This window comes from Fundulus heteroclitus, chromosome 21 (genome assembly GCF_011125445.2).
Source record: "Fundulus heteroclitus isolate FHET01 chromosome 21, MU-UCD_Fhet_4.1, whole genome shotgun sequence".
Taxonomy (NCBI): Eukaryota; Metazoa; Chordata; class Actinopteri; order Cyprinodontiformes; family Fundulidae; genus Fundulus; species Fundulus heteroclitus.
The window spans coordinates 9,618,177-9,645,175 of record NC_046381.1 but is presented as its reverse complement, the minus strand read 5'-3'; the positions used below and the strand labels follow the sequence as shown (position 1 = coordinate 9,645,175).

The 26,999-nt window shown below is 38.9% G+C and overlaps 2 protein-coding genes across 3 annotated transcripts in view; both read right to left on the bottom strand.

Moving 5' to 3' along the window:
* Positions 1-21: 21 nt before the first annotated feature.
* chmp5b (charged multivesicular body protein 5b) lies at positions 22-5,984 on the bottom strand. Its single transcript, XM_012853204.3, has 8 exons — positions 5,843-5,984; positions 5,148-5,252; positions 2,411-2,457; positions 2,193-2,286; positions 2,039-2,110; positions 1,766-1,874; positions 482-597; positions 22-390 (listed from the first exon to the last, which is right to left on the bottom strand). The coding sequence occupies exons 1-8, from the start codon at positions 5,909-5,911 to the stop codon at positions 340-342; spliced, it is 663 nt and encodes a 220-aa protein (XP_012708658.2). The 5' UTR covers positions 5,912-5,984; the 3' UTR covers positions 22-339.
* A 5,570-nt stretch (positions 5,985-11,554) lies between these two features.
* Positions 11,555-26,999, bottom strand: part of LOC105918113 (kappa-type opioid receptor) — a 69,395-nt gene continuing 53,950 nt past the window's right edge. The window contains exons 2-4 of one of the 2 annotated variants that reach the window (XM_012853125.3): positions 26,513-26,774; positions 13,783-14,135; positions 11,555-12,588 (exon numbers count right to left, since the gene is read on the bottom strand). In XM_012853125.3, coding sequence (XP_012708579.1) covers positions 12,059-12,588; positions 13,783-14,135; positions 26,513-26,754 — 1,125 coding nt within the window. In that variant the 5' untranslated portion in view covers positions 26,755-26,774 and the 3' untranslated portion in view covers positions 11,555-12,058. The remainder of the gene's footprint in view (positions 12,589-13,782; positions 14,136-26,512; positions 26,775-26,999) is intronic. The other variant, XM_036125610.1, reaches the window with a different exon arrangement.

Sequence of the window (26,999 nt, the reverse complement as noted above, 5' to 3'; positions counted from 1 at the left end):
TAACTCAGTGACGCAGGTCGCTACAGTTTGAAAAATATAATTTATTGTGTTCCTAAATTCGGAAACTGTACAAAGTTAAGAGAAACCCATTTCCAACCATTCAGACAAACCGAGATGAGCCCAGTTAAAGAAACATAATCACAAATTTTACTTAAAGCAGCTTAGTTGCCACTTTCTATTCTCTCATTCGACGGGCAGAAGATGCTTTGGTTTTTATTTTATTTTTTCATTGCTGTGTTCAAAGGCCTGGAGTGTCAGTTGGGTAAATACGCACAAACAAGGGGAAAAGAATAATATGATACATGTAAAACTTGCACATCATTTGATCTAATAAGTCCTTTAAGAAGCAGGAATCTGGGGGAGGCCGAACTCGTCCACCAGAACGCCCTCCTGGAAGACAAAAAGCGTTTCCTGTAGTAAAACAGACTAAAGAGGACTTTACGGTAATTAAAAAAACGCAATAAGAGAGGCGATGTGTTACCCTGTTGGTGGACCTGTCTGCAGGAATGCCCTCTGGGATGGAGGGAGCGGTGGCCGCCTCATCCAGGTAGGAGCTGTCGTCGTCCATCAGGAGCTCGTCTCCCAGGGCGTCCAGCTCTGGGGACGCAAAAGCATTAAAACGGTCAGCTGTGTCAAAATATAGTTAATTACTGGGAGCGTTTATATTCTACTTCTTTGACTGAGCGTAAATGCTTTAAAACTCAAAATGCTCATCAAAATGAAATCAATAAATGTTTTATCCTCAGAGCGGGGGTGGAGTGGCCTCCCTCCTTTGGTCGACAGCCATGTTTACGTGGTCGGATTGAAAAGTATACGCATTAAAAAAACAAAATAATCCGTTTTTGCCGTTTATATGGGCACAAAAATTAATCCGATCATAATGTGCGTGTACATGCGCCTGGATTTAATCAGAATAGAACCTCTTTGATATGCGTAGTTATCAAATTGCCATTAAAAAAAACAAGAACCTTCGTCTTTGCTGAACAACAAAAAATAGTAAACAAAGCAGTATTGTACGAGTTATTTTATTTTCCAAGCGACCAGGCTGGACTTGCACCATCTTCTGTGAAACTTTACTGAATAAATAACTATTTGGAGCTCTTTCAATGTTTCTAACAGACAGGCTGTGTTGGGGGTGCAGCCAGTTTTGCTTCACGGCGTATTTCCGCCACTCAACGATGCGGAAATACGTCAAGTTTGCGTCGGGCGCACATGGGCACTCAGGTGCGTTTGCCACATTCAGAACAACTTGATCCTGACAAGGATCTCATTTGGATTACAGTTTCTTTCCGACCGAGCTTAATCTGATCGCGATTTTATGATTGGCCTGTTTACAGACATTTGTTTGTCCGTGTAAACGTGGCTAGTGACCGACAGGCTGGATGCCCCCTGGACAGGTCATTCCTGCATAGCTTACCACTAAAAGTCCTTATACAGACCCGTGGTTGGTGAACTCCAATAATAAGTAGACGGACTAACGGATGGATAATTGAAAAGAGGATCGACAGAGCAATGTTTTAGATGCATGAATAACTATATGGATGCATTTTTAAGTACAAAGTTCCCATATTCTTTTCTGTAATTCTCTAGACCTAGAAAACACTTAAATCAAATTCTAGGCTTGTCCAGACTGCAGGGAGCCTGCGGACTGTAATTATTTACCAGTCAATTGCTAAAGGATTGAGAATAGAATCATGTTCCCCGTTTCACCAAAAGGTTCGTACTTCTACTTGTCTTTGAAATGAAAATATTTTCATTCCCTCACCTGCTTCCAAGTCGTCCTCATCGATGTCAGGAGTGCCGTAGCTCCTGCTCAGGGACTCCTGGATCTCATTGGCGTCCTCCATCATGTCCTCCAGCTGGTCTTGGATATCCTGAATGTTAAAAAGTGTTACAATTGTAAAGGTTGTTACATTTTAAGCATTACTTTACCATTGCTGAGGGGCAAATTTATACGACTTTTTAAAAAAAAGTGCAAAGAAATTAATCTTATTTGATTTACTCAGTCATAATTTCAGGCATTTATCAGAGTACACACCTCAATCTTATCGATGTTCACGTTCTTGTACGCTTTCTTCATGTCTTTGAGGCCCACTTTCATGGCGTCAACCTGAAGAGAAATGTGACGTAAGTACAAACAGAAATAAAAATGTCCCCGGTAGTTGCCTCTGAGATCCATAAAGGCGTCTTACTGTGGTTTTAGTGTCTTTGAGGTTCTGGATTGTGTAGTTTGCTTGTTCCATGTTGAACGACTGCTGCATGAGATTGTCTCTCTGGCCCTCGTACCTGCCAAAATAGATATATAAAAATAGAAAATTAACTGAAATAAAAAAACATTTAAAATCTTAAAAAATGAGTAATTCACATAATGTAAAAAAAAAAAGTGAGTTTGATAGATTAAATCACTTACATTCTCTTCTGCTTCAGCACCCTCATGGCCTTTTGCTTCACCATGTTCTAGAAAACATTAAAAACCGTATGAAATTATGGTACAAGTTTATCATTATTGGGATTATTATTTAATGCTAATGAGAATTATGATTTATTGTGGCAATGAGAAATTACAGCATGATGTTTACATTCTCCAAAAGCTAAAAGTATTGTTGGGCTTGTTACGTCCCTCGTCTTTTTCAGCAGTTGGTTCCATTACAGCAATTTAGCTTTTTTCGGATATGCGCTTTTTTAAAAGAACAAAATTGCACCGCTTACTGAAACTGATGTCCTGAGCAGCCATATAAATGATCAGTAAGTTGCTGATTTAGATTTTTTCTTAAAGAGCAGGATTTGTGGGGCTTTGACGAGACTTTTTTTCCATTTAATCTAATGCAGCAGATCGGAGCCGATGGAAGAAAAATGGGTTTATTTTGATCACTAGCAGTAGGTTATCTTTCCATCAGCGAGTTAGTGGCTGTTAGTTTTGGCTCATTTTTTACATTTGTGATCAAGCAACAGGCTGTGCCACACCTCCTTTAAACAGCCCCTAATTTTTTTAATTATTGCTGGTTAGTTTTTAGAATCCTAAGAGATCTGTGACCCTGACCTTAGCTGTTTATGACAGAATTTCTACTAAAGTCGATCAGGGATACGACAACAACACAAACAGCATCAACGGCCAATATGTCCGCCAACGTTTTGTTTCATGTATTTTTAAGTACTACATTTATTATTTTTTTTAACTCTGGCATAAATATGCTTTACAATAATATTTTTTGGGTCATTTTGCTTAAAAGGTAAAGTGGACAATCTACTTTTGGCTTTGAGTTCCAGGCGTATCACCTTATCTATTGGTTGTCCCATGAGCCAATCATTCTGACGCGCTCACGTAATGCCAATATGTGTGCTTGTTCCTTGTTAGTTTCCTCTTGCTGGCTGTGCATCCAAACTTCTAGTGTTTATGTATTTGGTTGGGTTAGCGGTTAGCTTCTGTGTTAGCCATTCATTGTAGCTCCGCTGCTCTCACCGTAGACTTTGAAAAGTCGCAAGAAGATAACCGTGTTCATGTTTATGAGAAGAGGAAGGCCTCAGCAGACAGCAATAGGACCAGAGTATTTGGGAGATTTATTTTTTTTCCCCAGGTGATCCCCCTGAGGAGCAGAGGAGCAAGGTAAGACGGTCTTGCGTATGCACAGTTATTCAAAAAGGGACTTGGGAGTTTCTTACCTACATTTCTGGAAAAATTGTCCACTGTACCTTTAATTTCCCCAAGATACAGAGCCACTTTTCTACAGTAACAGACTAGGCTCAAATGACTGTTACAGGTCAATTCACTGATATTTATTCTAACGTCTGGGATAAAATAGCAGGACCCGTTCCCACTGAGGGCTAATGTGGCCCAAATCAGATTTTTTTGCGCTTCAAGTGACCAGGTCAGACAATTTAGAAAAAGTGGGACCGCTCAGATCTGATCTTTTCAAGTCACATTTCGGCCTCCTCCATATGTGGTCCTGAATCTGACTCATATCGGATCTTTTTGGGAACCACCAAGGCGGATTTCATACGTCTTTGACGTCACCATCTACATTTGTCACGACTTTGCACCGGCTAGAAGTGACAGCAGTTAGTATTAGCAAGAAATACGGCAGCTGTCTGCTCTGCCACAGCGCTGCTCCATGGAGGGACAGCGAGATGCTGCACCTCATTAATACATGCAGCGAAACTTCTATCCAAGCCTGATAAGAAAACACAGGAACCGTTTGGATGAGGGACGTTTTCTTTTTATTTGTGTTTCCCCTTAACACCAGCTGGCACAATGAATAGCTTCCATTGAACACTTAGGAGCAGAAAGCCTATTTCTTCCATGTTTTCTGGACCAAACCGTCATCGTTATTGTTCTTTTTTTTTTTTTTCTTTTGCGCATGCAGAACAGTTTAGAGCCGCAAACGGTTCACACCGGAGTCAGATATAGGCAGCATTTTCAAAAGTAATTTCAACAACCTCACAAAACCTCGTTTTTGGTCACAACTTTTCATGGGTTTCAATTGGGGTTGGACAATATATCGCGATTTTTGTAAAAGAGATATAAGATGAAACTATATCGTTTATATCGAGATGGTCTTTGTTGAGTTAAAATTATACTTTGATGTATTCCAGATGGTTATTTTACAGCCGTTTCTCAACTTTATCTACAGTTGTTTTGTTAAAAAAAAAAACATGCCTGTGAAATATTTGGGATAAAGCTTTGATTTACAGATGCCTTTTTAAAATTACTTTATGAAAAGAAAAACATAAATATTGTATATGAGCATTTGCCGAAAAATATTGAGATATTGATTTTGGTCCATATTGCCCAGCCCTGGTTTCAATGTAAACTGGCACTAATTGCGGCAGAATTTTGATCTTTTTAATCCCGCAGTTACGTCATTTGTAATATATACATGATCCTGGTATGATTAAAAAGCTCCTTTATATGGAATCCTTTGTTTTGAAACTTGATAAATCTTTCAAACTCAAGGAAGATGACTTCATTTAGGTAAGACATTGTAAAAGAAGTCCTCTCAGGTTAGTGATCTGCATACAGGCATTCCTGCGCTGTCATTGTTCGAGGCCTCTGTGTTGAAATCTGTGCGGATCTATTGTGGAGCGGCGGGTGGGGAGAAAACACCCAGCCGTCATACTTTTTCCCAGCAGCTTCACACAGCTGATCTCACCTTTGAAGGCCCATCTCTCATCTTCTTCATCTGATCCTTGTACTTGGCAAGTTCAGCATCTAGTCTGGCGATTTTCTTGTCAATGGACTCCGCCCTGGAGTCAACCTACATGGGAAAACAAACAACATTTCAGCTGGACAGACAGAGGATTTCACCAGAAGAAAAAAAACACTCAAAAGCAAGACATTCTGACCTAAAAGACAAGAGTTAGAAATACACAAAAACAGCCTAAATTAAAAAACTATAAGTGTGTTTTCTTCTTCCGCTCCTGTCAGGTATTAATAGCTGTCCATATACACAACCGACCGGCTTGACTGGTTTCTTTCAGCTGGTTTTGACAAAGAATAACACTTTTTTTCCTCCTTATTTGGCTGTAAGGTAGATATTGTATTAACGCTGAGTCATTACCCGAACAGAAAAATGAGAAAGTTCTGTTTTCAAATCTTATTTTACAGGCTAACAGGTCAGGGAATAAAAAAAACGTCTGTGGTAAAAGAATAATCACAAATTGAACTAATATATGATTTAGATTACGTATATATGTATAACAACGCATAACCAAAAACCGCCATAACATATCCACTAGTTTTCTCCTGCCCCTAAAGCTAGCTAACAGTTGGTTAGCAGGTATCCATGTTGGCTTTTGTTTACGTAAACTCCCCGTTGAGAAAGTTTAACGAAATGGTTTTACTTACACTTCCTATGCAGTCCGTGAGGTTCGGGGGCGGCCCTTTGGGTTTACCTCGGCCGAAAATACGATTCATGTCGGCGATACTACAGTTAAAAGTGCCACAAAAGCCCCGGAGTCCGCAGTCCAGTTCACACCAGGGAAACAACCCGGAAGGTTCTGCGATGACGTAAGAAGAGTCACCTGATCGTGACACGTCCAGCCAGCCACGCCCTCCAGCGATCTCGCCCCTCGGTGTTTATTTTCCACATACCTGTGTTCATCTCTTTATATTCTGATGAAATTTTGTCTGTTTTTAGGATAATTCAAGTAAAAAAAAATTAATGCAAAATTATATTAAATTGAAGACAAAGGTAAAACAGATGTACAGTATAGTATTAATAATAAGAAGAAGAACGAGATAAAATATTGAGATATTACAGACAACAACAGCAATAATAATAATAATAATAATAATAATAATAATAATAATACCCCACTGTGGATGACATGAGTTCTCCAGAAAAACTGTCCTTTTACATAAAAAAGTTTTACTTTTATTTCCTTGATCTGCATTTGAAGACAAAAAAGCTATGTAAATGTTTTGCTTGATAACGTTTTGTGTGTGTGTGCGTGTGTGTGTAGTTACTGCTTCCCAATGTGTTTTTTCCCCAAAAGTTCAGATGTTCTGTGTTATCATGAAACCAAATTTTGTATTTCCATCTGACTAATGGTAACATGCTTAATTTAATTATGTAGGTTTATTGCATGTTCACAAATCCTGAAGAGAAAGTATGAAATGTTGACGGTTCATTCTAACAATTTTTGGTTTATCCTAATAGATGTTCTACACAATTTTGGCATTAGACTTTAAAGCTATGTCATGCATTTGTGAAATTGTCATTGGCTTATATATTATTAAAAGTATGGCTTAAATCACGTGTCAAACTCAAGGCCCGCTGGCCCAATCCGGCCCTCAAGAGCCTAAAAAGGCATATTGTGTCATAAAGTTGAAGCGTATATCCTTTTGAACTGTATAAAGTGGCTAAACCTGTGCCCCCTGCAGCAAATGTTGATTTTTTTTAAACCATGTAGTAACAGGATCCTGCCAATAGATGTCAGTTTTTCCCACAACACATTAAAACAACCTATAAATGTCAAAAAAAGAGAAAAAGGTGATGCAGAATGATGAGTTTAAAATTTAACTCACCCCTATATCAACTTTTTTTTTGTGCAGATAAACTGTATAAACGGGGCCTAAAGGTGCTACTTTTATGCTACTGTGATTTTTTTTTTTTTAATTTCCATATAAACTGAAATTAAATCAAAAGTATCATCTAAACACATGCAACCGGCCCTTTTAATGACTTCATGATGCCAAAGTGGCCAAATATAGAAATGAGTTTGACACCCATGTCTTAAATAAAGGATGCTGCTATTTCCATAATTTATATATTTCTTAATCTGATCACAAATTAGAGAAAATATACTGGATTGTGTGGTTTTCGGCAAGTGTGACCATCTCTGTAAAACCAGGAAATCTTTCAGTTTGCAAGGTTGAAAAACAAAGGTATGAAAATACCAAGAAGGAAAGAGATCTGCTTAGACAAGCAATTACTGCTCGCCTTGTGTCGTGGTGCCAAATACAAGATTATACTCGTAAATACAATATTAATAAGAGCGGTGGTACCATGACTTTTTTCTTTTCTCTCAGTAAATTGTTCAAGAAGTCATTTGAACTAATCAGATGACATCTTGATGAATTTACTTTAGACAGATTACACATAGATATGTTTGGTTATGATTCACAGCATCATGTTTGAAGAAAGCCAAGCGCAGCACGAGCGTACAAGCATCTTATGCCAACCGGCAAGCACAGTGGTGGAGGGGTGATGACCGTGGATTATTTAGTAGCTGCTGCAGGTCATTTAGTCAACGATGCGCTCCAGAAACCAAAGTACTCAAAGTATAGCCTGCTATTTAACACCAAAATGGGCTAAAAATGTGCCGGAACATGAAAAATCATACCAGCAACTCCACAACAGAAAGACTAAAAAAAATTATTAATTATGAATTCCTGACCTTGTTCAAATGTTGTGTTGTTAAGATGACTTAAGAGAGTTCTGCACAGACTCATACTTGGAAACCTCCACGGACTGAAGAAATGTCTGAAAAGGGAAGTGGGACAAAATTCCTTCACAGCCATGCAAGACCAAAAAAAAAAAAAAAAAAAAGTAAAAAGTCAAACATATTTTTTTTTCAAGCCGCTGCACACAGATGAAAAAAAGTAATAGAAAATACAATTTATACCTTTAATATTACTGTCACATCTGATTTTGTGTGAACTGTTACTGGGAATTTCCTTTTTCAACCCTGTTTTCGTAGTAGCACTCGCTGTCCTCTTGGTGGCGCTGCTAGCTCACAATATCAGACACTAAAAAAAATAATTACTCCCAAACTCTGGTCCCAGTGTACCACAATGCTGAGCAAAACCCAAAGTGCACCTCAGGAGTCCATCTTCATGTCAGAGTGCTTTGCGAATGAAACCCAAGAGTGGAGTGAAAATTTCATTCCAAGAGGAAAGAATTATGTTGGATTTATTAAACTTTAATTTAATTTTGACAGCTTCACAGACAGGATCAATACACGTCCTGCACAAATGTAAGCATCCAACGTACAGCAGATTTAAAGAGAGTACACAGAGGTCAAAACCACTAGAATTAAAAAAACTGATGCATCATTCACAGTGCAGCTTCTCTGAATAATGTCCCTTTTTTTTTTTTTTTTACATTAAAGACATGTTCATATCCGGTTCTATTCCATATTACACATGTAGCAGCCAGAACAATTGAAATAAATATTTTATGGCTGTTCCTTAGCAAAACAGGTGAATTTATACATATTTTACACAATTTTTTATTTTTTATTTTTTTGGCAGCACATTCGAAACACACAGCACAGTCCATTAAGCATGTTGTAGCTTCTGATGTCAGCTTTTACATCACTTTGATGATGATTCACATGCTACATGTACAATTTATTTACATGATGATTGTGCAAAGGTGTCCTGTTTGTAGTCTTTACAAAATCCTAAACGGACAACCCAGTTGTGCAGGTGTTTATATAGACTACAGGTCCACAACTTGTAAAGTCTGCCATTCATGTGAACAGATTGCACGACATTTACAGCATGAGAGGAGAACATGTCATCACTGTAAAAGCCATAAAAAGCATATATTAATTTTTAACACTGAGTACAATTTTACAGTGCATCAGTTTGGACCCCACTGAAGAGGTGAAAACTGACGGAGAGCCCTCGGACAAATTTTAAATGCACATTTGAGTCCAGGATTTATCCTGTATTTCTTATTTTTATTTTTTTCCACTCCTTTTCCCTGTTGGCCAAGCTTACTGTGACGCAGCTGTAGGTTGACTATTTTTAACCCGCCACCGACTCTTACGCAACTTCAAAGTCCATCCGTGAGTCAGTTTTCTCACACTGCGACCAATCAGCTCCATTCACACACTTCACGGAGACGAAAAAGCTTTTGGCGGACGTCCACTCTCAGAGTTTCTCGCAAACCAAACCGCCGACATGCCAAACTAATTCATGGGAAAACTGCTAATTGACTCCAGACATGTCACACATCGCTCAGACAAGCCTAAAATCCTGGACTGTGAAAGGCACTGCTGGCAAATATCAAACTTACTGAAGAAAAAAAAAAGAGTTAAATTTTAGACATATCTTGATGTGGCCATAATTGTAAATCATGTTTGTTTTTTAGACTTATTTAGATCCTATTTAATTTAATTTTCACTTGCAAAATGCTTTTCTTAGTGAAGGGCAAATTTTAAAATGCACCTTTTTCATTTTTGCTACACAAAGTTGCACCTACAGAAGCGTATCAATAAATCGATTTTTTTTTTTTTTTTGCAGAAACTTAAAAGAAAAATTTAAGGTGAAATATTATATGGTTCATGACACACAGAGTGATACATTTCATCTCTGGGTTTGGTAAAAAATTAGTTGATTTTGGTTCACAGCCAATAAAAACCCAATTCAAGTGTATCATAAAGTAAGAATGTGGCATGGCATCAATGAAAGGGCTTTTTAATACAGAAGGATTGTGTTAGGTTCTACCATCATGGGGAGACAGCCGACCTAACTGTCCAGTAGACAGTCTTTGACATCCTCCACAAAACATCTAAACAAGCTAACCGTTTATAGGATGCTTTGTCAAAGCATAATAATGGAAAGTTGAGTGGAAGGAAAAAGTTGGGGTAGATAAAAAGGGGGGACCTGTAATATAACTGCCTTGTTGAGCTGGATGGGGAGCCTCCACTCACTGGTGTATCCAGGACAAGGGCTAGAATTGTAAAAAAAAAAATTTTGTATTTGTGGAGCTGGACCCCATCCCTTCTTCCTTAACATATGCAACGCCACACATCACCAGAGTCTTGATGTGTGTAACGATTGACCTTGCAGGGGTGGGGTGTGGTGTGGGTTGTTTGTGTGGGTGCTCGGGCTACGCCCAGAGGGATGGGGTCCTGTCAGGTGGCCTATGGGGTCCTGGGGATGTGTTAGGTTGGTTTTGGGTAGCAGGAGCTACTCTGGATTCTGGTGGCCAACCCTCCCTCTTGACCTCCCAGGGACCTCCAATGAACCTACCTTGGTCCTACCATTCACTCGGCTCCAGGTGTCAAACGTGCAACAGGACGTGACAATGAAAAGAAAAGAAGAAGGAATGGCTTAATATGGACTGGTAACCTTTCCATGGTGTACCTCGCCTCTTGCCAAATGGCAGCTGGAGAAAGGCAGCAGCCTCACAACCCCGCACAGATAAGTGGGCATAGACTCTGGATGGATGGCTTAGCATCAGAGATGGGAGAGCTGGAGTCCATGTCTTGAATATCTCTGGGTGTGGCGGCTCTTGTACCACAGCCTGTGGTCTTGACACAACATAAGGCTACGATGGTCCCTGTAGCTTGGACATCCTTTTTGCTTCCACTCAATGGTCCATTACTATCTCAGCACGCTGGGAGCAAACATATTCAATAGCAAAGCCCTCTTTTGGCTTACCTTTCCTTTATAGCTGGTAGCCTTCCTTATGATTACTTAAGCCATAAAATGTCCTTGACACCACATTTCTGGATTAAAAACCCTGGTTTGTTGGTCCTATATATCTAATATTCTGATTTGGCGACAAAGAGAATGTTGGATTTTTATTAGCTGTAATACACACATATAGAAATCACACCTTAAATATTGTTTAGTCTTTGTGTAATGGATCAATAAATGAGTAATAAATGGCCATTAAATAAAGTTTAAATAGTTAAAAAAACATTTGTTATTGGTGTGAAGTAACATTCTACATTCAAACTAGGCTGTCGTTGACTTTGAGCAATAATCATAAAAATGAAGTTTGATGTTCTATGAATCAATGTAATGTAATGTGTTTCACTTTTTGAATGTATTTACTAAAATACATAAACATTTTGATGTTTTTTCAATTCACTGAGATGCACCTACTGGGTAAATGTAGTATTTTCTTTTAATGCTTTTTCCTAAGCCTGCTAGAGGGACCTCTAGAAGGTATTTTAAAAAGGAGATCCATGGTGGGGGCCCAAAATGATACCAGGGTGACACATGAAAACTAAATCCAATTAAAACGTAGGGTTTAATTATGCTATTGTGACATACATACATATATATATATATATATATATATATGGAGACGGGTCATGAGTGATTGAGGGAGATTCACAAGTCAACCAATATAAACAAATTACACAAAAATAAATAAATTTGGTAACTTCAAGTTGGTAATCTCCACGATTAAACGCACATAAAAAATCTAAGACATATAAGGCTGTCAGGCCAAACGAAGGGCTAGCAAACTCATAAGCATTGCTAGTGACCCCTCCCCTCTCAATGTACCCTTCTCATAGGTAACTTTAAACCACTGTCTTCTTTGCATCCGCCTGCAAATTCAATACATCACCTTCAAATGCTAAAACACCAAAGAGGATGAAGTTGTCAAACAGATGACTTTCATGTGCTTTTAAGCTAAAGTTGCTGACACGTCTTGTCAGCTTTGCTCCCCCTTATGGTGATTATGAAAACAAGAGGTGGATCAGCTTTCACAACAGAGTAAGTCTACATCGCTGAAGTGATGTGCGTTAGGCCCAGGTCATGGGAGTCTTCTTTTCCCATTTGGGAAATTGAAGACAGTTCCACCGCTAGTCAGGTGGGTTTATTAGTCCTGTCCGGGTTCTCCAGGGGGATGGCGGTGGCCCGGACCGTGCTGGGCACCTTCTTGCTGCCAGACGTCTTGTCCCCCCTCAGTTTGGCTGAAAGGCAGAAGTCCTTGAAGCAGCGTTTGAAGTTCTCGTCCAGGAAGGCGTAGAGGATGGGGTTGAGGCTGCTGTTGGTGTAGCCCAGAGCCACGCAGAAGAAGTACGCGGCCATGATGGCGGTTGTCTCGGGCACGCTCACAAGCGCCTTGACCAGGATGAAGATGTGTATGGGCGTCCAGCAGACCACGAAGACGGCGACCACCACCACCACCAGCCGCGTGATGCGCCGCAGGTTGCGGTCCTTCTCCCGCGAGCCGGACAGCATCCGTACGCTCTTCAGTCTCAGGACCATGAGGGAATAGCAGACGGTGATGATGAGCACAGGCACGACAAAGGCGAACACAAACACACAGATCTTCATCATCGTGTCCCAGTAGGCGTAAGGCTCGGGGAACTGTAAGGCACATTCAGTTATGTCTGCAGAAAGAAAGGGGGAACAAAGAGATTAGAAGGGTTTTTTTCTTTCATAAATTTCCACTTTCATCTCTCTCTTGTGATATCTGCTCGCAGTTGGGAACACTTTGCTTGTTCTTCTGATAATATAATTGTTTAAGAATAAAAGTACAATCTATAAACTAGCCAAAAAATTGAGAGAGGTACTAAGGCCTATCTGAGGTATAAGGAAAATTTGTGACCCATAAGGGCCCCACGTATGTCAAAAAAGGACAACAGTTTGCATTTGCCTGATAAATTGAAATATCACCGAATAGTTATTTAACAGAATAAAGGTAAAATTTATCTTATTTAGATTCAGAACAAGCAGAGATATGTCTTACATGAACTATTTTGGTTCATTTTAACGATCATGGCTAACAGCTAGAAGAAACGCAAAAATAAAATTTCCAGAAGATAAGAAAAGAAATGACTGATAAAAATATGCTGCAGTTATCTGTGTTGCTTTTGCACCTTTTACTAAAACATGTTGTCCTTCCACTTAAATTTGTAATAACCTGCATTATTCTTTGAAGATGAGAGGGCTAAATTCCCCCCACCTGTTACTTCTGATTGCTGATTAGCTGCCTGAAAGAAAGGTACTATGCAGATGCATAAACATAAACCTGGCTTAAGTCAGTAACAATGCCAATGTTATCATCTAATAAAACTAAAAGCCAATTTTAAAGTTTCAAATAAGTGTAAATCGACTTGTTCATCTTTACTTGAAAATCCTATATACTTTGATCATACTTGAACTGGATTGTTCATAGAATAAATTCATATATAAACTTGTCATCACTAGATTGTATTATTATACACTGATTAGAGATTATTCTAAACAAAATTGTTGGTTTCCCCAAAGATATTGCTAAAATCATGTCTGTTTCTCAGGAACCCATTATTGTGTATTGTCTTGTCTTATCCCCTACATTTAAACAATAATATGTAAAATAATTTAGCAGTATGGAATAGCATTGCTTATTTTGTTCTAAATAAAACAAATACAACCTTGTACATTTTTGTTACAAATTTGGGAGTTGTGTGAACCCACAAGCCAGACTATGCCTACTAAAACTGAAAGATTTGTTTGCTCCTAAAGTCTGTTTAGTAAAATTTAGAACCTTGAATGCATGGAAAACTAACTAAATTTGATCAGGAATGAAAGTATTTCCTTACCGCTGTTTGTCTGTGTCCCCCCCAGAACAAATGCAGGTATCCCTGCAGCTGAGGACAGGATCCAGATGCAGACGTTAATCATCTTGGCTTTGATGGGTGTGCGGAAGTCCAGGGCTTTAACAGGATGGCACACAGCCACGTACCGGTCCACGCTCATCATGGTGAGAGTGAAGATGCTGGTGAACATGTTATAGTAGTCGATGGCGATGAAGACCTTGCACACCACCTCCCCGAAGGGCCAGGTGTTCAGAAGGTAGTCGGTGCTCTGGAAGGGCATGGTGGTGGTGACGAGTGCGTCCGCGAGAGCCAGGTTGAAGATGTAGATGTTGGTGGCTGTCTTCATCTTTGTGTATCTGTTAAACATGCAGCACACAAGGCTCTCTTGTTGAGATATACGACTCAAGCCAAGCATTCAGCCAGACATCATCAGCAGCAGCTTTTAGCTTTTGTTTCTCTGTGGAAGACGTTTCCTCTTTACTCATTAAGTGTTAAGCAGAGTGCATTAACCCAGAAATCCTTCCTGAATCAGAAACACAATTTGCCTGACTCACACTTCATTGTCATGTATGGCGTGCTGCTCACTGCAGACCTCTGCCGATCGCTTTGTTTAAGCTTCATTAAATTATGATGGCCTTCTCAGTAGAGTTGCTTCCGCAAAGTTTACCCATTAAGTTCAATTTAAAGTTTTAAAACAAAACACCGAACACACAGAGCCATCGGTCAGCCATGTTCATGAAGATTAATGCAGAGGCTAAGTTAGGCCAAAAGGGACAGCTCACCAAACTTTGGTGTGTGTGTGTGTGTGTGTGTGTGTGTGTGTGTGTGTGTGTGTGTGTGTGTGTGTGTGTGTGTGTGTGTGTGTGTGTGTGTGTGTGTGTGTGTGTGTGTGAAGGGGGGGAGTCTTCATTAAGAAGCAGACTCTGTTCTCAGAACAACCTTACACCTGGGTAGAGTGCGATTTTGTTCAAAGTCAGACAAATCAGTTGTTGATTAATGGTCGGTAGCTAATATTAGCAATACAACCTACTAATAAAGTATTTCATTTTATTTTATTTATTTAATCATCAGGGAACAAATAAAGGTTTTACAGTACTATGTATGCATCTGCCTTAATGAGGTAAATGATCAGAAGTGCTAAAAAAAAGGTTTATATCACTTCAATTTAAAATGTAAATATATACATATCTAACTATATATATATATATAGTTAGATATGTATATATTTACATTTTTTGTGTGGAATGTTGTGTGTGTGTGTATATATATATATATATATATATATATATATATATATATATATATATATATATATATATAAAAATGTTGTTGTATATCTGTATATCTGGAGCGTGTAACGAAAATAATTTACCTCTGGAGTATTTCTGATTCTGATATCTAAAACTAGGCAGCTCAGTGGTTTCCAACTTCCTCATTTAGAGTTTACACTACCTCAGAAGTTCTCGTTTTATTTATGATGAGAACCTTTTTCCAGGAAATCTGAGTTCAAAGTACAAGTAGACTCTACCATAATCAAACACATAGCTCTGGGTCAATTCACCCCTTGTAATTCACAGACTGATAGAGAACCTGATATTCAAGCCAGACACGGTGTTAGCCTTAAACAAGTTTCTTAAAAAAAATAATAAATCAAGCCCTGGTGCAGGCAGGCAAAACCTCTGCAGAAGTCTGGGAGGTGACAGGCAGACAGGACTGAAGCCAGCTTCACATTTACCACGTTCCTTGTGCAGGCTGTTCGTTAACACTATAGTTGGTAATCCAATTCAGAAACACTTTTTGTTCTACTGGATAAAATCGTCCTTAAACCATGAAAGTAGCCAATACGTTATATATTCACAAAATGGAGGTTAAAAACAAATTTTCTGTGAGAGTTGCAAGCCCGTAAAAACTACAACTAATCTGAGAATTGCAAGAAGTAAACTGCGTACATGTTTATGAGAAGAAGAGGAAAAAATCGCCAACTCTAGCTTAAACTGCAAAATGTGCCGCACAGCAATCCAGACTGGATCCGGTCATGCTACAAGACAGCCCTGCCCCTCTTCCTCCTTTATTTAGAAATATTACCAGATCCATTTTACACTTCCTGGGTCTGACTTCCTGTCTGGCTCGTCTCGTTTTCAGAAATTGACGCATTTCGCTCTTTCATCCGTATTTCTGACGGACAACAGAAGAGGGTTCTCTGTCATGCTGTAGCATGAGGGGTGAGGCTTGAGACAGGTCCTTAAGGCCTCAGTATTAGAAGGGAGGGAAACAGGTGAAAGGAATACGCCTGATTGGGCTGCTGTGGGATGAGGATCACAGATGTGAAGTGCAGGAGGTAAATGACAGCAGACAGACAGCTGGGCCAGAATCTTAACACCCCTTTGCCATTTCATCCCTTTCATTTTATACCTACTGAAAACATTAAAATCGTTGTACTTAAACTATTTATCGGTCTTTTTTAAGTTAATTTTTTTCCAAATTATGCACTGAAATGGTCATGAAAACATGAAAACACACCATTTCCATTAGTTTTGACTCTGACCAACGTCTGGTCCAGTTTACTTTTATGAAACGTGTCTGAATCTGTCCCTTTATCTAACAAGACAACTCCAAGTGACCACCTGCTGTTTAATTATATTTATAGAACATAATAAAAATTTCTCACAGCAGGACATAAGTAGATTATAGAAAATTACTTCAGATAAAATGTTTTCAAAGCACATATTAAAAGTATCTCTGGTGGTTAATTAACACAAGGACAGTAGGATCAGCCCCCTAATGTTATGGCTGCTTATAGGTTTCTAAAGTTGTTTTGACATGAAATGAAATGTATACATTTTGAGCTAGCTAAAAGCTGCAGTGGGCAGATAAATTAGTTAAGGAAATACCTCTATTTCATCAACGCAAAACCACTGAGAGAGTTATCTACTGACGGTAAGATTTTGACTGCTCAAACCGTGTTAACAAAAAAAACAAAAAAACAAAACAAATGGTAAGCATCATTTGCTAAGGATGTGCTAAATTACTACTTTCCTTCTTTTTACACCCCATTTACATACAGAATCACGTTAAATGTTTGTGCAAGTGTTGTGTGTGATGTGAAAAACATTCTAAATCTGAAATTTATATATATATATATATATATATATATATATATATATATATATATATATATATATATATGGGTAGATTTCTATATTTCATTTAGTGTTTTTTTCCCCAGAAAGACTACCTTTTTGAAAATACAATAAATTCCTGGTTTTAACTTTATTTAGATTAATTAATCCATTTGTTTTCACAACATAAAGACACCTGTCTTATTCAGATAAATGTTTTGTTGTCTGTGTATGAAGCCAACACTACTTCTACTGCTAAAGAAATTGAAGGGGAATTATCTGAAATATGAATTAATGTCATTTAAATTCGGAAATGGTAATGGTCATTCAGAGCTTATCTGATTCCCAGAAACCCAAACGTAAATATCTTCAGTTATTCCCATTCTAATCTATCTTTAAAGGAGATTAGTAAAGGGGGGATCAGTTCAGCCTTTTAAACACCTGGTCACTTACAGCAGAAAGACAAAACTCATTAAAAAGCAGACTGTCCAGGGACCCGCTTCCTCTCTCTGTCTAGTGAAAAACCCTCCTTAGAGCATTGTTCTTTGAACTAGCCCCTGGGTTTGCTTTGCAGATGGCGCAATGCTGTCACTCAGCACAGGTGTTAGGTAGTTGTCGCTTTCTGGGTCACACTGAGGCAGATGTTAGCGTGACCCACCAAAAGATGCAGCAAGACAGCGCAGTGAAGCAAGGGAATCAACAAAATTATTTTAAGGAGTAAACGCAACAACCTATAGTGCTATGTTGACAAAAGCAGTTCACTGTAGTCCAGTTAATCTCTCTAAAATGATCTCTAATGGTCCATTCTTGGTCGACTGGAAGGGGTTGACGCTAACAGTGACTCACACATCCGTGATAGTGATAACTACGTCAAGTCTCATCAGTACCACTCTTTAGTTAATCCTTAACTAATACCAGTTTATATTCCTCAATCCATAACAAAAAAGAAAATGGACATTTCTCTCAAATTGTCAGAAAACCATCAATCACTTTAAAAGTCTAGATTACCCTCAGGATGGCCACCCAGCCATTTTAAGCATCAAGCTCGTGGTCAATGAATAACTACTGCCTTACATATTTAGATAACACCACATTCACATTAAACATGTGGCACAATGACTGATAATATCTAAACCTACAGCTAATCGTGAATTATTTTTAACTCCTTACATTTCAAGACAGGAGGGGTACTACCGAGTTCAAGTTTCCTACATTTGAATGGCAGTGAGACGGCATCTGCATGGATGGAGAGTAATGTTTCAGAGAAAACTGGAATTCAGTGATGGCATTTTAAAAATTATGTGAGCGCATATAGTAATACTATAGATAAAGAAGTAAATTAACGGTCACACCTGAGGTGTTTGTAATCTCTACATACTCCAGCTCAGCTTGCTGCCACAGGAAGTTAGTTACTCACTACTTTCAGTATCATCCATCCATCCATCCATTTTCCTACATGCTTATCCCTCTTGGGGTAATAAAAATGGGAGTGTTTATGATACCTTTGTAGATTTCTTGCCATAATTGTTGCATATTTTTTCAGTGGTTTCCTAAACTGATATTGGTCAGGTTACGCAACATCCCTAACAGCCTCTGTAGCAAATATGGCATATTGCAAAAGAGCAATATGTGGCCAGGATTACTAGGATGGCAAGGCTATTAAGATTGAATAATCAACACTGTAACGACACACCTGGGGGGATTATTATCTATATCTTGAAAATGCAGAAACATTAGCTCCAAGTTTGCATGAAGCATTCAGGAAATGTTCTCGTCGGGCACCTCAATGCAAACAGTCTTTTATGTTTTTTCTTTTCTGTTGATATAAAATGGAAAGATTTTTCAGGAAAGGGTTAATGTACAAACGTATCTCGCAGCGTTAATTCCAGGAAACAAAATGAAATGGGAGCACAAAAATAGATGCTTTGAAAGTGTTTCATAAAAGCAAAACCCTGTTTTATGACTCTTGTTTATTAGTGTAATTTAATTTTTTGTTTCCAATAAATAATCATGAAACCTTTTCCTTCCCTTCAGCTAAATTGTCCCCCAAAGACCGTCTAGATTAAAGGAAGTGTTTTCTGCAACTGATGTGATAAGATGTTCCTTCAATTACAAGTAGAGCTATCAATCCCATTTCCACTGATTGTCAATGGCCTGAAACATCCCGTGTGGCACGTCTGCTTTTTACATAACATAATAAGAGGATTTGTCACCCTCACAGATCATAAATAATGTCCAATAAGCTGCAGGATATCAGTGTGATTAAAAGCAGCCAGTTTCAGTTGCACTTAAAATCCCATTCAACTGACTTTAAATGATTTATTTAATACCGTTGTTACATTTTGGAGGTCCTGAGAGTTATTGGATTAATAAAAACAAGCTATTTCTGTCTCTGAAGGAGGCAGAATCGAATCAGTGCGATTCTGCTGTTATATGTTGAATTTGAACTGACAGCACACATCCTAACCTTTCCCTCACCTAAATGCAATTTGGCCTGTGATGATCAGAGCCTCAAAGTCAAATGAAAAAGTCAAATGTTTCTGATTTTTCTTTGTGGAAGAACAAAATTGCTACAGTTTAATAAATAAATGCAAACTTAAATTATTGCTTAAATGTGACTTTCATAATTCAAATGGGAGGTAACATAAATGAGTTGTTAAATATACAAAGAAGTAAATAAATGTTAAATAAGATCTTAACAGTGTATATATAAATTTGAAAAAGTATATGAAACTATTTTAATATTCAATAATTTTATGATTGCCTGCTGCAGCACATAATGATTTTATTTAATTTTTCAGCCTACATTCACACCGTATCCACACAGAAACGTTTGAGCGTACAGATGAAACTGCGCAAAGCCGTAATCGGCATTGTAATACCTACGCCACGCCAGTGAGTGGCGCAGTAACACTCCAACAGAAGTAAAGAAGGAAGAAGAAAGAGGAAGGGTGGAAACAACGAACGCAGGAGAGAGAAATGAGCCGTTTGTGTGGACTGATGACAAAGCGGTCCACAGGGGATCAGTAGAGAGGAAAAATGTGTTTGTGTAAAATCCACAGTAAACTGAGTAATGTTTGAAACACACCCACAACTCCCAAGTCCTCCATTATTGTTGTTTGTGTTCGCACATGCCTGTTTAGGGAGAGGCGAGATGAGGTCTAAGGCTCAGATGTCAGTTTCGCTACGCCTTGGTCTGGATGGGATCCCCTATTCGATCAAGCGGTGTGTTGGAAACAGCCAAACCCGTCTTCGTGTGGACGGGGCTTCACTCGTCAGAGGAAATGGGAGGGGCTAACACTGCCGTGGTTGACCTGCTCAACAGGTTCACTAAAGGAAAGTTACGATTTATTTTAACTGCACACATAAAGGCTAAATTTATTTATGGCTTTAAGAGCTTTAAATATTTAGTTCAATTTATTATGGAAACAATGCTGACAATTATTTTGTATAGCAACAATTTTTACGTATTCTAAAATACGGCTAGGGATACAGTATGAACGTTGGTGTTCACTGACACAGACGCTAAACCTGCCGAGACTCAGATTTGACAGCAGAGTTGATTGACGTGAGTAAATGTTCTGATATGAGGTTCTTAAAGTTGCTCTTAGATTGTTTTTTAAATTAATAACGGTTGGTCTTCGATCACGCCAATCTGCCACTTTATTTATTTTTTACAAGTGATTTATTAATTAAGCAAACCGGCATTATGATAGTTCTGCGATACTGTCGCAGGATGTCACCACGTCAGTATATACCTGCTAATAGGTCCCGGTGCTGGCGCTATATTTATCCACAAAAAGGACCATCAAAACATTGTCAAGATGGAGGCTTGATGTATTTTATCATGGTCAAACGGTTTTTGATCTTTTTTTATAAGGAAGTGAGCAGAGTTACTCTGGTAGTTACACCAAGGTTCTCTCTTTTGAGGTGGGTGATTTTTCATACCCTCATCCACAGAGGTTGGCGGAGGCTTGTGGAGCCCAGCGGGAATGGGCATTTTCAGTTTGAGCTGCTGGCTCAAGGCGCTGACTCAGTGAAGCCCAAACCCAATGCTGCAGAGGCAATGGAGGACAGGATCGGTACAGTTATATATTATCAGATTTATTTCCCGCTTTGTAATCCAGGTGGGATAACCGGCAGCTTTGCACATCATGATTCATTTTTTAATCTCTTTGCTCTGACTGCAGGCAGGTTTCAATACGAGGGAAGGCTGAGAGGGAAGTTCACAGCAACCGCGGTGAAGTTAGTCCTAGGTTGGACAGTAGAGGTTCGTGCTGCACGGCTTCAGTGGCGACTGCTTCCTATTCGAGATGATACAGGGAGGCTGATCTGGGGCTGCCGCTCTTTGTCTGCTGCGCGAATACCCAATATCCACCACAAAACCAACTTCAGCGCGATCTCACACCAGCCCCTTCCCGGCTGCCTCAAGACACCAACGGAAGAACAATTGGTTGTTTTCACGTAAATTCGCCAGTAACACAAAAAGTTGGTGGATTTGTATCTAGTCGCTTCTTTGAAGAAAAAAAAGTTGCTAGAGGGTTTGAGATGTGCAACAGTGCTCGCTATGGAGGCACAAGTTGCAGCTGCTTTTATACCCCACAGTGGCAGAGCTGCCAACATCACCCTGTCCGAATTACATCACATCAACCAAACTCAATGCAAGACCACCATTTAACCCTAGGAGGTCGCTTCACTGACAATTTTAGACACAATAGCAGGATTTCAACAATTATGCACAAATTTTTAAAAATAATGACCAGGATATGTAGACAGTACTAGAGGACAACCTTGTTCACAGCTTAGTTAAAAAATAAGATGATTTGGGGTTGAATTACCCTTTAAGCAGTACTTACAGCCCAACAACAAAAAGCAAAGAGTAATAAAGAGTGATGAAATGGTAAATGGCTTGTACTTTTATAGTGTTTTATCAAGTCTGACGACCACAAAGTGCTTTACACTACAGTCAGTCATTCATCCATTCACATACACATTCACACCCTGACGGTGGTGAGCTATGTTAGCAGCCACAGCTGCAATGGGGCAGACTGACAGAAGCGAGGCTGCTATACATTGGCGCCACCGGGCCCTATGACACCCGCCAGCAGGCAAAGTGTCTTGCTCAAGGTCACAACAAAGTGCACAAGACAAAATTATTTTATCATTTTAGTTAGTCTTGCTTCAGTTTGAATCAGTTTTAATTCTGCAATGTTCCCTCTAAGACAGAAATGTCTAAGAAGACTGAGAAATGTCCCAAAGAAGTTTTATAGAAAAGGTATCAATCAAGCCCCACTGGATGCTCCATGAGTTACTGAACCTGCAGCTTTAAGTGGTGTCAAAAGATCACTCAAAAATCCCTGGATATGGACATTTAAAAATAAGCCTAAGATTTGAGAATCTAGTTCAATTTCAAAATTCTTCATAGCCAAGTGTGATCTAATGTGGCCTTTTAGCACTTGATTTATGTCATTCTCAGTGCCTCGGCTTGTTGCAAATGCTGCTTTTGACCAATAAGTCACAGATTATTTTCAATGGGGAAAGAACATTGCAGTATTCAATTAGCCGATACTTTAACTAACTGCTTTTGCAACTCTCTTTAACGTTCTTTGAAATATTTTTCAATTCTTCAATAAAAATTCAACATTAACACCCATATGTTACTTCTTAGACTGATTTAATCAGTGGGGATCTTTAGATTTGAATTATTACCTTCAAGCAAGAAAATTGACAGAAACAGTTGACGTGGAACATCACTTTTGTTGATACAAAAAATTAACCTGACTCTCGCCAGATGGATTTTGTTCCTCAGGCCTCCTCACATCCATCTGGGATCGCTCCATTCGAGTTGTATTTCAGAAGGAGGGGCCTTATCAAAAATCCTTGCATATGATTGGATAAACCACTTGTCTGTCATCTTTACTGACGTGCTACTTCAACCACATCGAAACCGAAACTATCGTTTCCACTAACAAAAGCCATCAAAGCTGTTCTCTGGTGTTCTTTTAAATAAATAATGTTCATCAGTAGCTTGGACAACACTGATGAAAAAGCAACATCAATGTTACCGGGGGACCAGATTTCTCTAATGAAAACCGGGGACGTCTCTGATTTTGCTAAGCGGGTGGGCACAGAGTCTCTGTCGGAGGGTTGATTTGTTTTGCCCGATCTGCAACGCCGACAGGGCGGGGAAGGTGTCTCAGCTCCTCTGCTGAGACAAACTGGACAGCGGCAGGGCCGGGTAAATACCTCTTGCTGCGATAAACTTTTTTACTCCATCACGATACACAGAAATCGGGGACATTTCCTGGAACAGCTTTTGCCGGGGAAAAGTCATCCATAATGGGCTTGCTTCCTCGCTGCGAGCCGCCATTGTTGTCTGAATCCAAACAGTCACTTCTCTGATGCATCACCTCAACGAAAATCCCACCCAGCGATCCTGATTGGTTCGTTCATTTTATGGGGTACTGAAAACCCTCCCAGTAGCAGCGATTCCAGATGGATGTGTGGAGCCGTGTGGAGCTCGGTGGAACTACATCCATCTGGCGGGAGTCAGGTTAACAAAAAATACCAAAAACTGTTGTGTTAAAAACTCAGTGAAAAAGCTTTCCAGCTACATAAAAAACTGTGTCAATCCATTTCAATATACTTCTATATTCCCTGTGGGGAAACTTGTTTTGGGGACGTGAACCTTGATTGACAGTAGAGACAGTAAAAAATGTTGTAATTTAACAATCAAATATTGACAGTATAGACAGTTCAACATAAAATATAAAAGTCATTGAAATCTAAATAAATTTGTAAGCTGTAAAGAACAATTCAAGATTTGGAAGATCAGACATAAAGGGCAACAAGGATACTAAAACTTTCCAGGTCATGTTCTGTTGTTTATCAATATGCTTGTTCCAAGAAAACATGCTGGCTAATTGAACCCTCAGGTACAGGTACAGCCCACCTGACTGACCACGATTTGATGAATGATCAGTGAAGTTTGGTTACCAAACCGCTTTGGGGTCTAACACCACTGCTTCTGATTTTTTTTAATAATTATTATTTAGGAACAGGTGTTGCTTTCAAACCAGTGTTTAAAGTTGTTGATTTCTTACAGATATGATGAACTATCACGTCTTCTTAAAGGAGCAATAAGCAAAATTATTTTTAGATAGAACTAAGAAATAAAAAAAATTGTGAAGAACTAAAGGTATCTTTTTAAATGGACTATGGGTAAACATCACACATGATCTCTCTGTATTGTTCTCCAATCTCTTGTTTACACAGCCGGGCCGGCCACGGGTGCTCGTACGTGCACGCGAACAGCTGCCACTCAGGGCTTACCCACACCCTGCCCATAAAATGGCGGAGAGCACACCCATCGGTTCAAAACCTTCTCTTGCTAACAACATAATAAAGTTATGAGTTACTTACTTCTTCTCTAGACATGCTCCTCTGAAAGGTGATGCTGTTCTGCTGTGTTTTTATCCTTTGCAAATAGACTGATACGAGTCAATGGGTGAGAAAGGGAAATAGAGAGAGGCATGACTTGAGACATGTCTTAGTTTGGTCTACAGACAGTGCTCAAGCTCCATATATAGCCACATTATATGCTTTACAAAAAAGACCAAAAACAGTTTGATCATGATAAAATAAGGTTATATACATCAAGCCTCCATCCTGATAATGTTTTGATGGTCCTTTTTGTGGATGAATATAGCCCCAGTGCCGGGTGCAATTAGCAGATATAAACAGATATATACAGTGCCGGTATCTAAAGACAGTATCGCAGAACTATAACAATGCTGGTTTGCTTAACTAGATCTTGAAACATTCTTTATTGTTTCCCCTGGAGATGCTAATAGCTGTTAGCCACTTCCTTGTTTTAACCCGTACTAAGCATGCGCAGTACGAACTTCCATTAAAATCACAAATACATTTTAAAAAATCCCGAAAGGCTTTATTTACTAACCAATTGAGCAAAAACAAAGCATAAAACACCAAAATAACAACTAATACGCCAGCAGGATGTGATAATCTTTCATAAAAACTGTGTATTTAACCAGAGTGAGTTACTGATGTACACATTTTTAAAAAAAGTCAAATAACGTCGATATGCACCTTTAAGTCAATAAAGACTTTGTTTTACTGACTGCATAAAGTCAACTTAATGTGGGTTGTACAATCTTGAGTATTATTAGAGCACCACCTTGATCACAACATTACACCACTGTCAAACTAAAATACAACATAAAATTCAATTACATAGTAAGACTGCAAAATAAAGACATATAGAGACTTTGCAGAGGGAGGGAACAGTGTGAGAGTCAGCATACACCTAAGAGCCTGCGCCAGGACATTAATATGGCCTATCATTTAAGCATTACCTACAAATAAGCAGACCAAGAACTGATCCTTGGAGTACACCTGTCGGTATTTCACAAAACAGTGGTTTATTGCCACTTATAAAAATTCATTGTTTACGAGAAATTATTCGGACAAAACTAAAAACTAATTACTGAAATAATTGGTTATTTCAGAATGTTTTGGTGTAATGTGTCCTAAGCTAACAGAAAATACTGTTTACTAACGTATTTATTTTTTGCCACATTTAAATAATCATTAATCCATTTACTCATTTTTTGTATGATTTTACTTCATCTAACTATACACAATAGACAAAAATATTTAAATTTGTTTTACATTATGACTCTTTCGGCACTTGATATGTACAGTAGGCTATCTTACCCTGTATACTGAGATGTTAAAACACCCCTCTTTTTATTCAAGAAAGTAACTACCTACATAGAAAAGAAAGCAGAGACACAAAGTTCTCTAGCTGGGTAATGTTTACCAAAATGATGTTGGGATCCTAGGGGCATCTCAGTAAATTAGAATATTATTGTATAATAGCGTTTATCTAATGATTATGGCGTACAGGAAATGAAAACCCCTAAATTCCGAAATGCTTAGTTACACTCACATAATGGCCTACACAATCACAGGGAAGAGTGCCTATGCAGCAGACAGTCAATGGCACCTCCCTCCCACATAAAGGGTAAGCAGCAAAAGGTCAATGCCAAAGAAGGCATCTGTCCACAGAGCGCTACATGTTAGGGAAAAGTTGAGTGGAAGAAAAACAGCTGCACCAGCAGAGCCCTTAGAGACACACGAACAGACAATGTAGAGCAGCTGATGAACACTACAAAAGTAACATGAGCTCCCTAACACCTGGAGGACGATCACCTCAATACCACCCCACACTGATAAGTCATAGAACAAGGAGCCCCGACCGAGTATTAAGCACATTAATGGGGCAGTATTAAAATACCTTTCAGTAGACCAACATTTCTGCCTCAAAAAATGATTTTACCAGTAATATCCTAATTTTCTAAGAAACAAAGTTATGTATTTTCATTAGTCGTAATCCATAATCATCCATTTATAATTTACGAGTCTCACTGTTTGAATTGAATTACTGAAATCAACTTTACAATAACATTCTAATTTATTGAGACCTAAACGCGTCCATCCCTCTTTCACCGCAATAACATGTTTTTTTTTTTTTTTGTTCTTATTGCATTTTCCGAACCAAAATAAACGTCTGAAGTGAAACATGAGCTCACCTGATGATCACATACATGACGAGGCAGTTGCCCAGCAAGCCGACTACGAACACCACGGAGTACACCGCGGTGATGATGGGGATGATGGGGGACATGCTCTCCTGCTCCCAGCTCTCATCATCGCGGGTCACATTGCGGCTTTCTCCGGATATCCAGACCGATGAATTCACCGGGCAGTCCTCCAGCAGCCCGGACAGGCACTTAGTGTCTTCTTTAAAAATTTCAACTGGAGTGCTTTCCATGTCCAGATCTTATTCTTAAGCTGGGCACCAAAAGAAAAAAAAATAGAAAACAAAGTGGTACCCGAAATTAAATAGGCGCGACAATACCAGAAATTCGCAAACAAAGTGGCCAAATCTCTTTAACCATGCGGAACATTTTTAAAAGCACACATTTGAACATGTGTATGCAAAACAGTCAATCTAAACTGACACCATTTGATTCAGGAGACACTTGTGGATCATGCGCAATTGCTATCCCAATAGAA

What these genes read in the sequence shown, in the direction of transcription:
- chmp5b (XM_012853204.3), bottom strand. Translation starts at nt 5,911, where the DNA reads ATGAATCGTATTTTCGGCCGAGGTAAACCCAAAGGGCCGCCCCCGAAC. An exon ending in TCACGGACTGCATAGGAAGT is followed by an intron (nt 5,253 to 5,842) that starts GTAAGTAAAACC and finishes TTTCCCATGTAG; the next exon opens with GTTGACTCCAGGGCGGAGTC. An exon ending in TGAGAGATGGGCCTTCAAAG is followed by an intron (nt 2,458 to 5,147) that starts GTGAGATCAGCT and finishes AATGTTTTCTAG; the next exon opens with AACATGGTGAAGCAAAAGGC.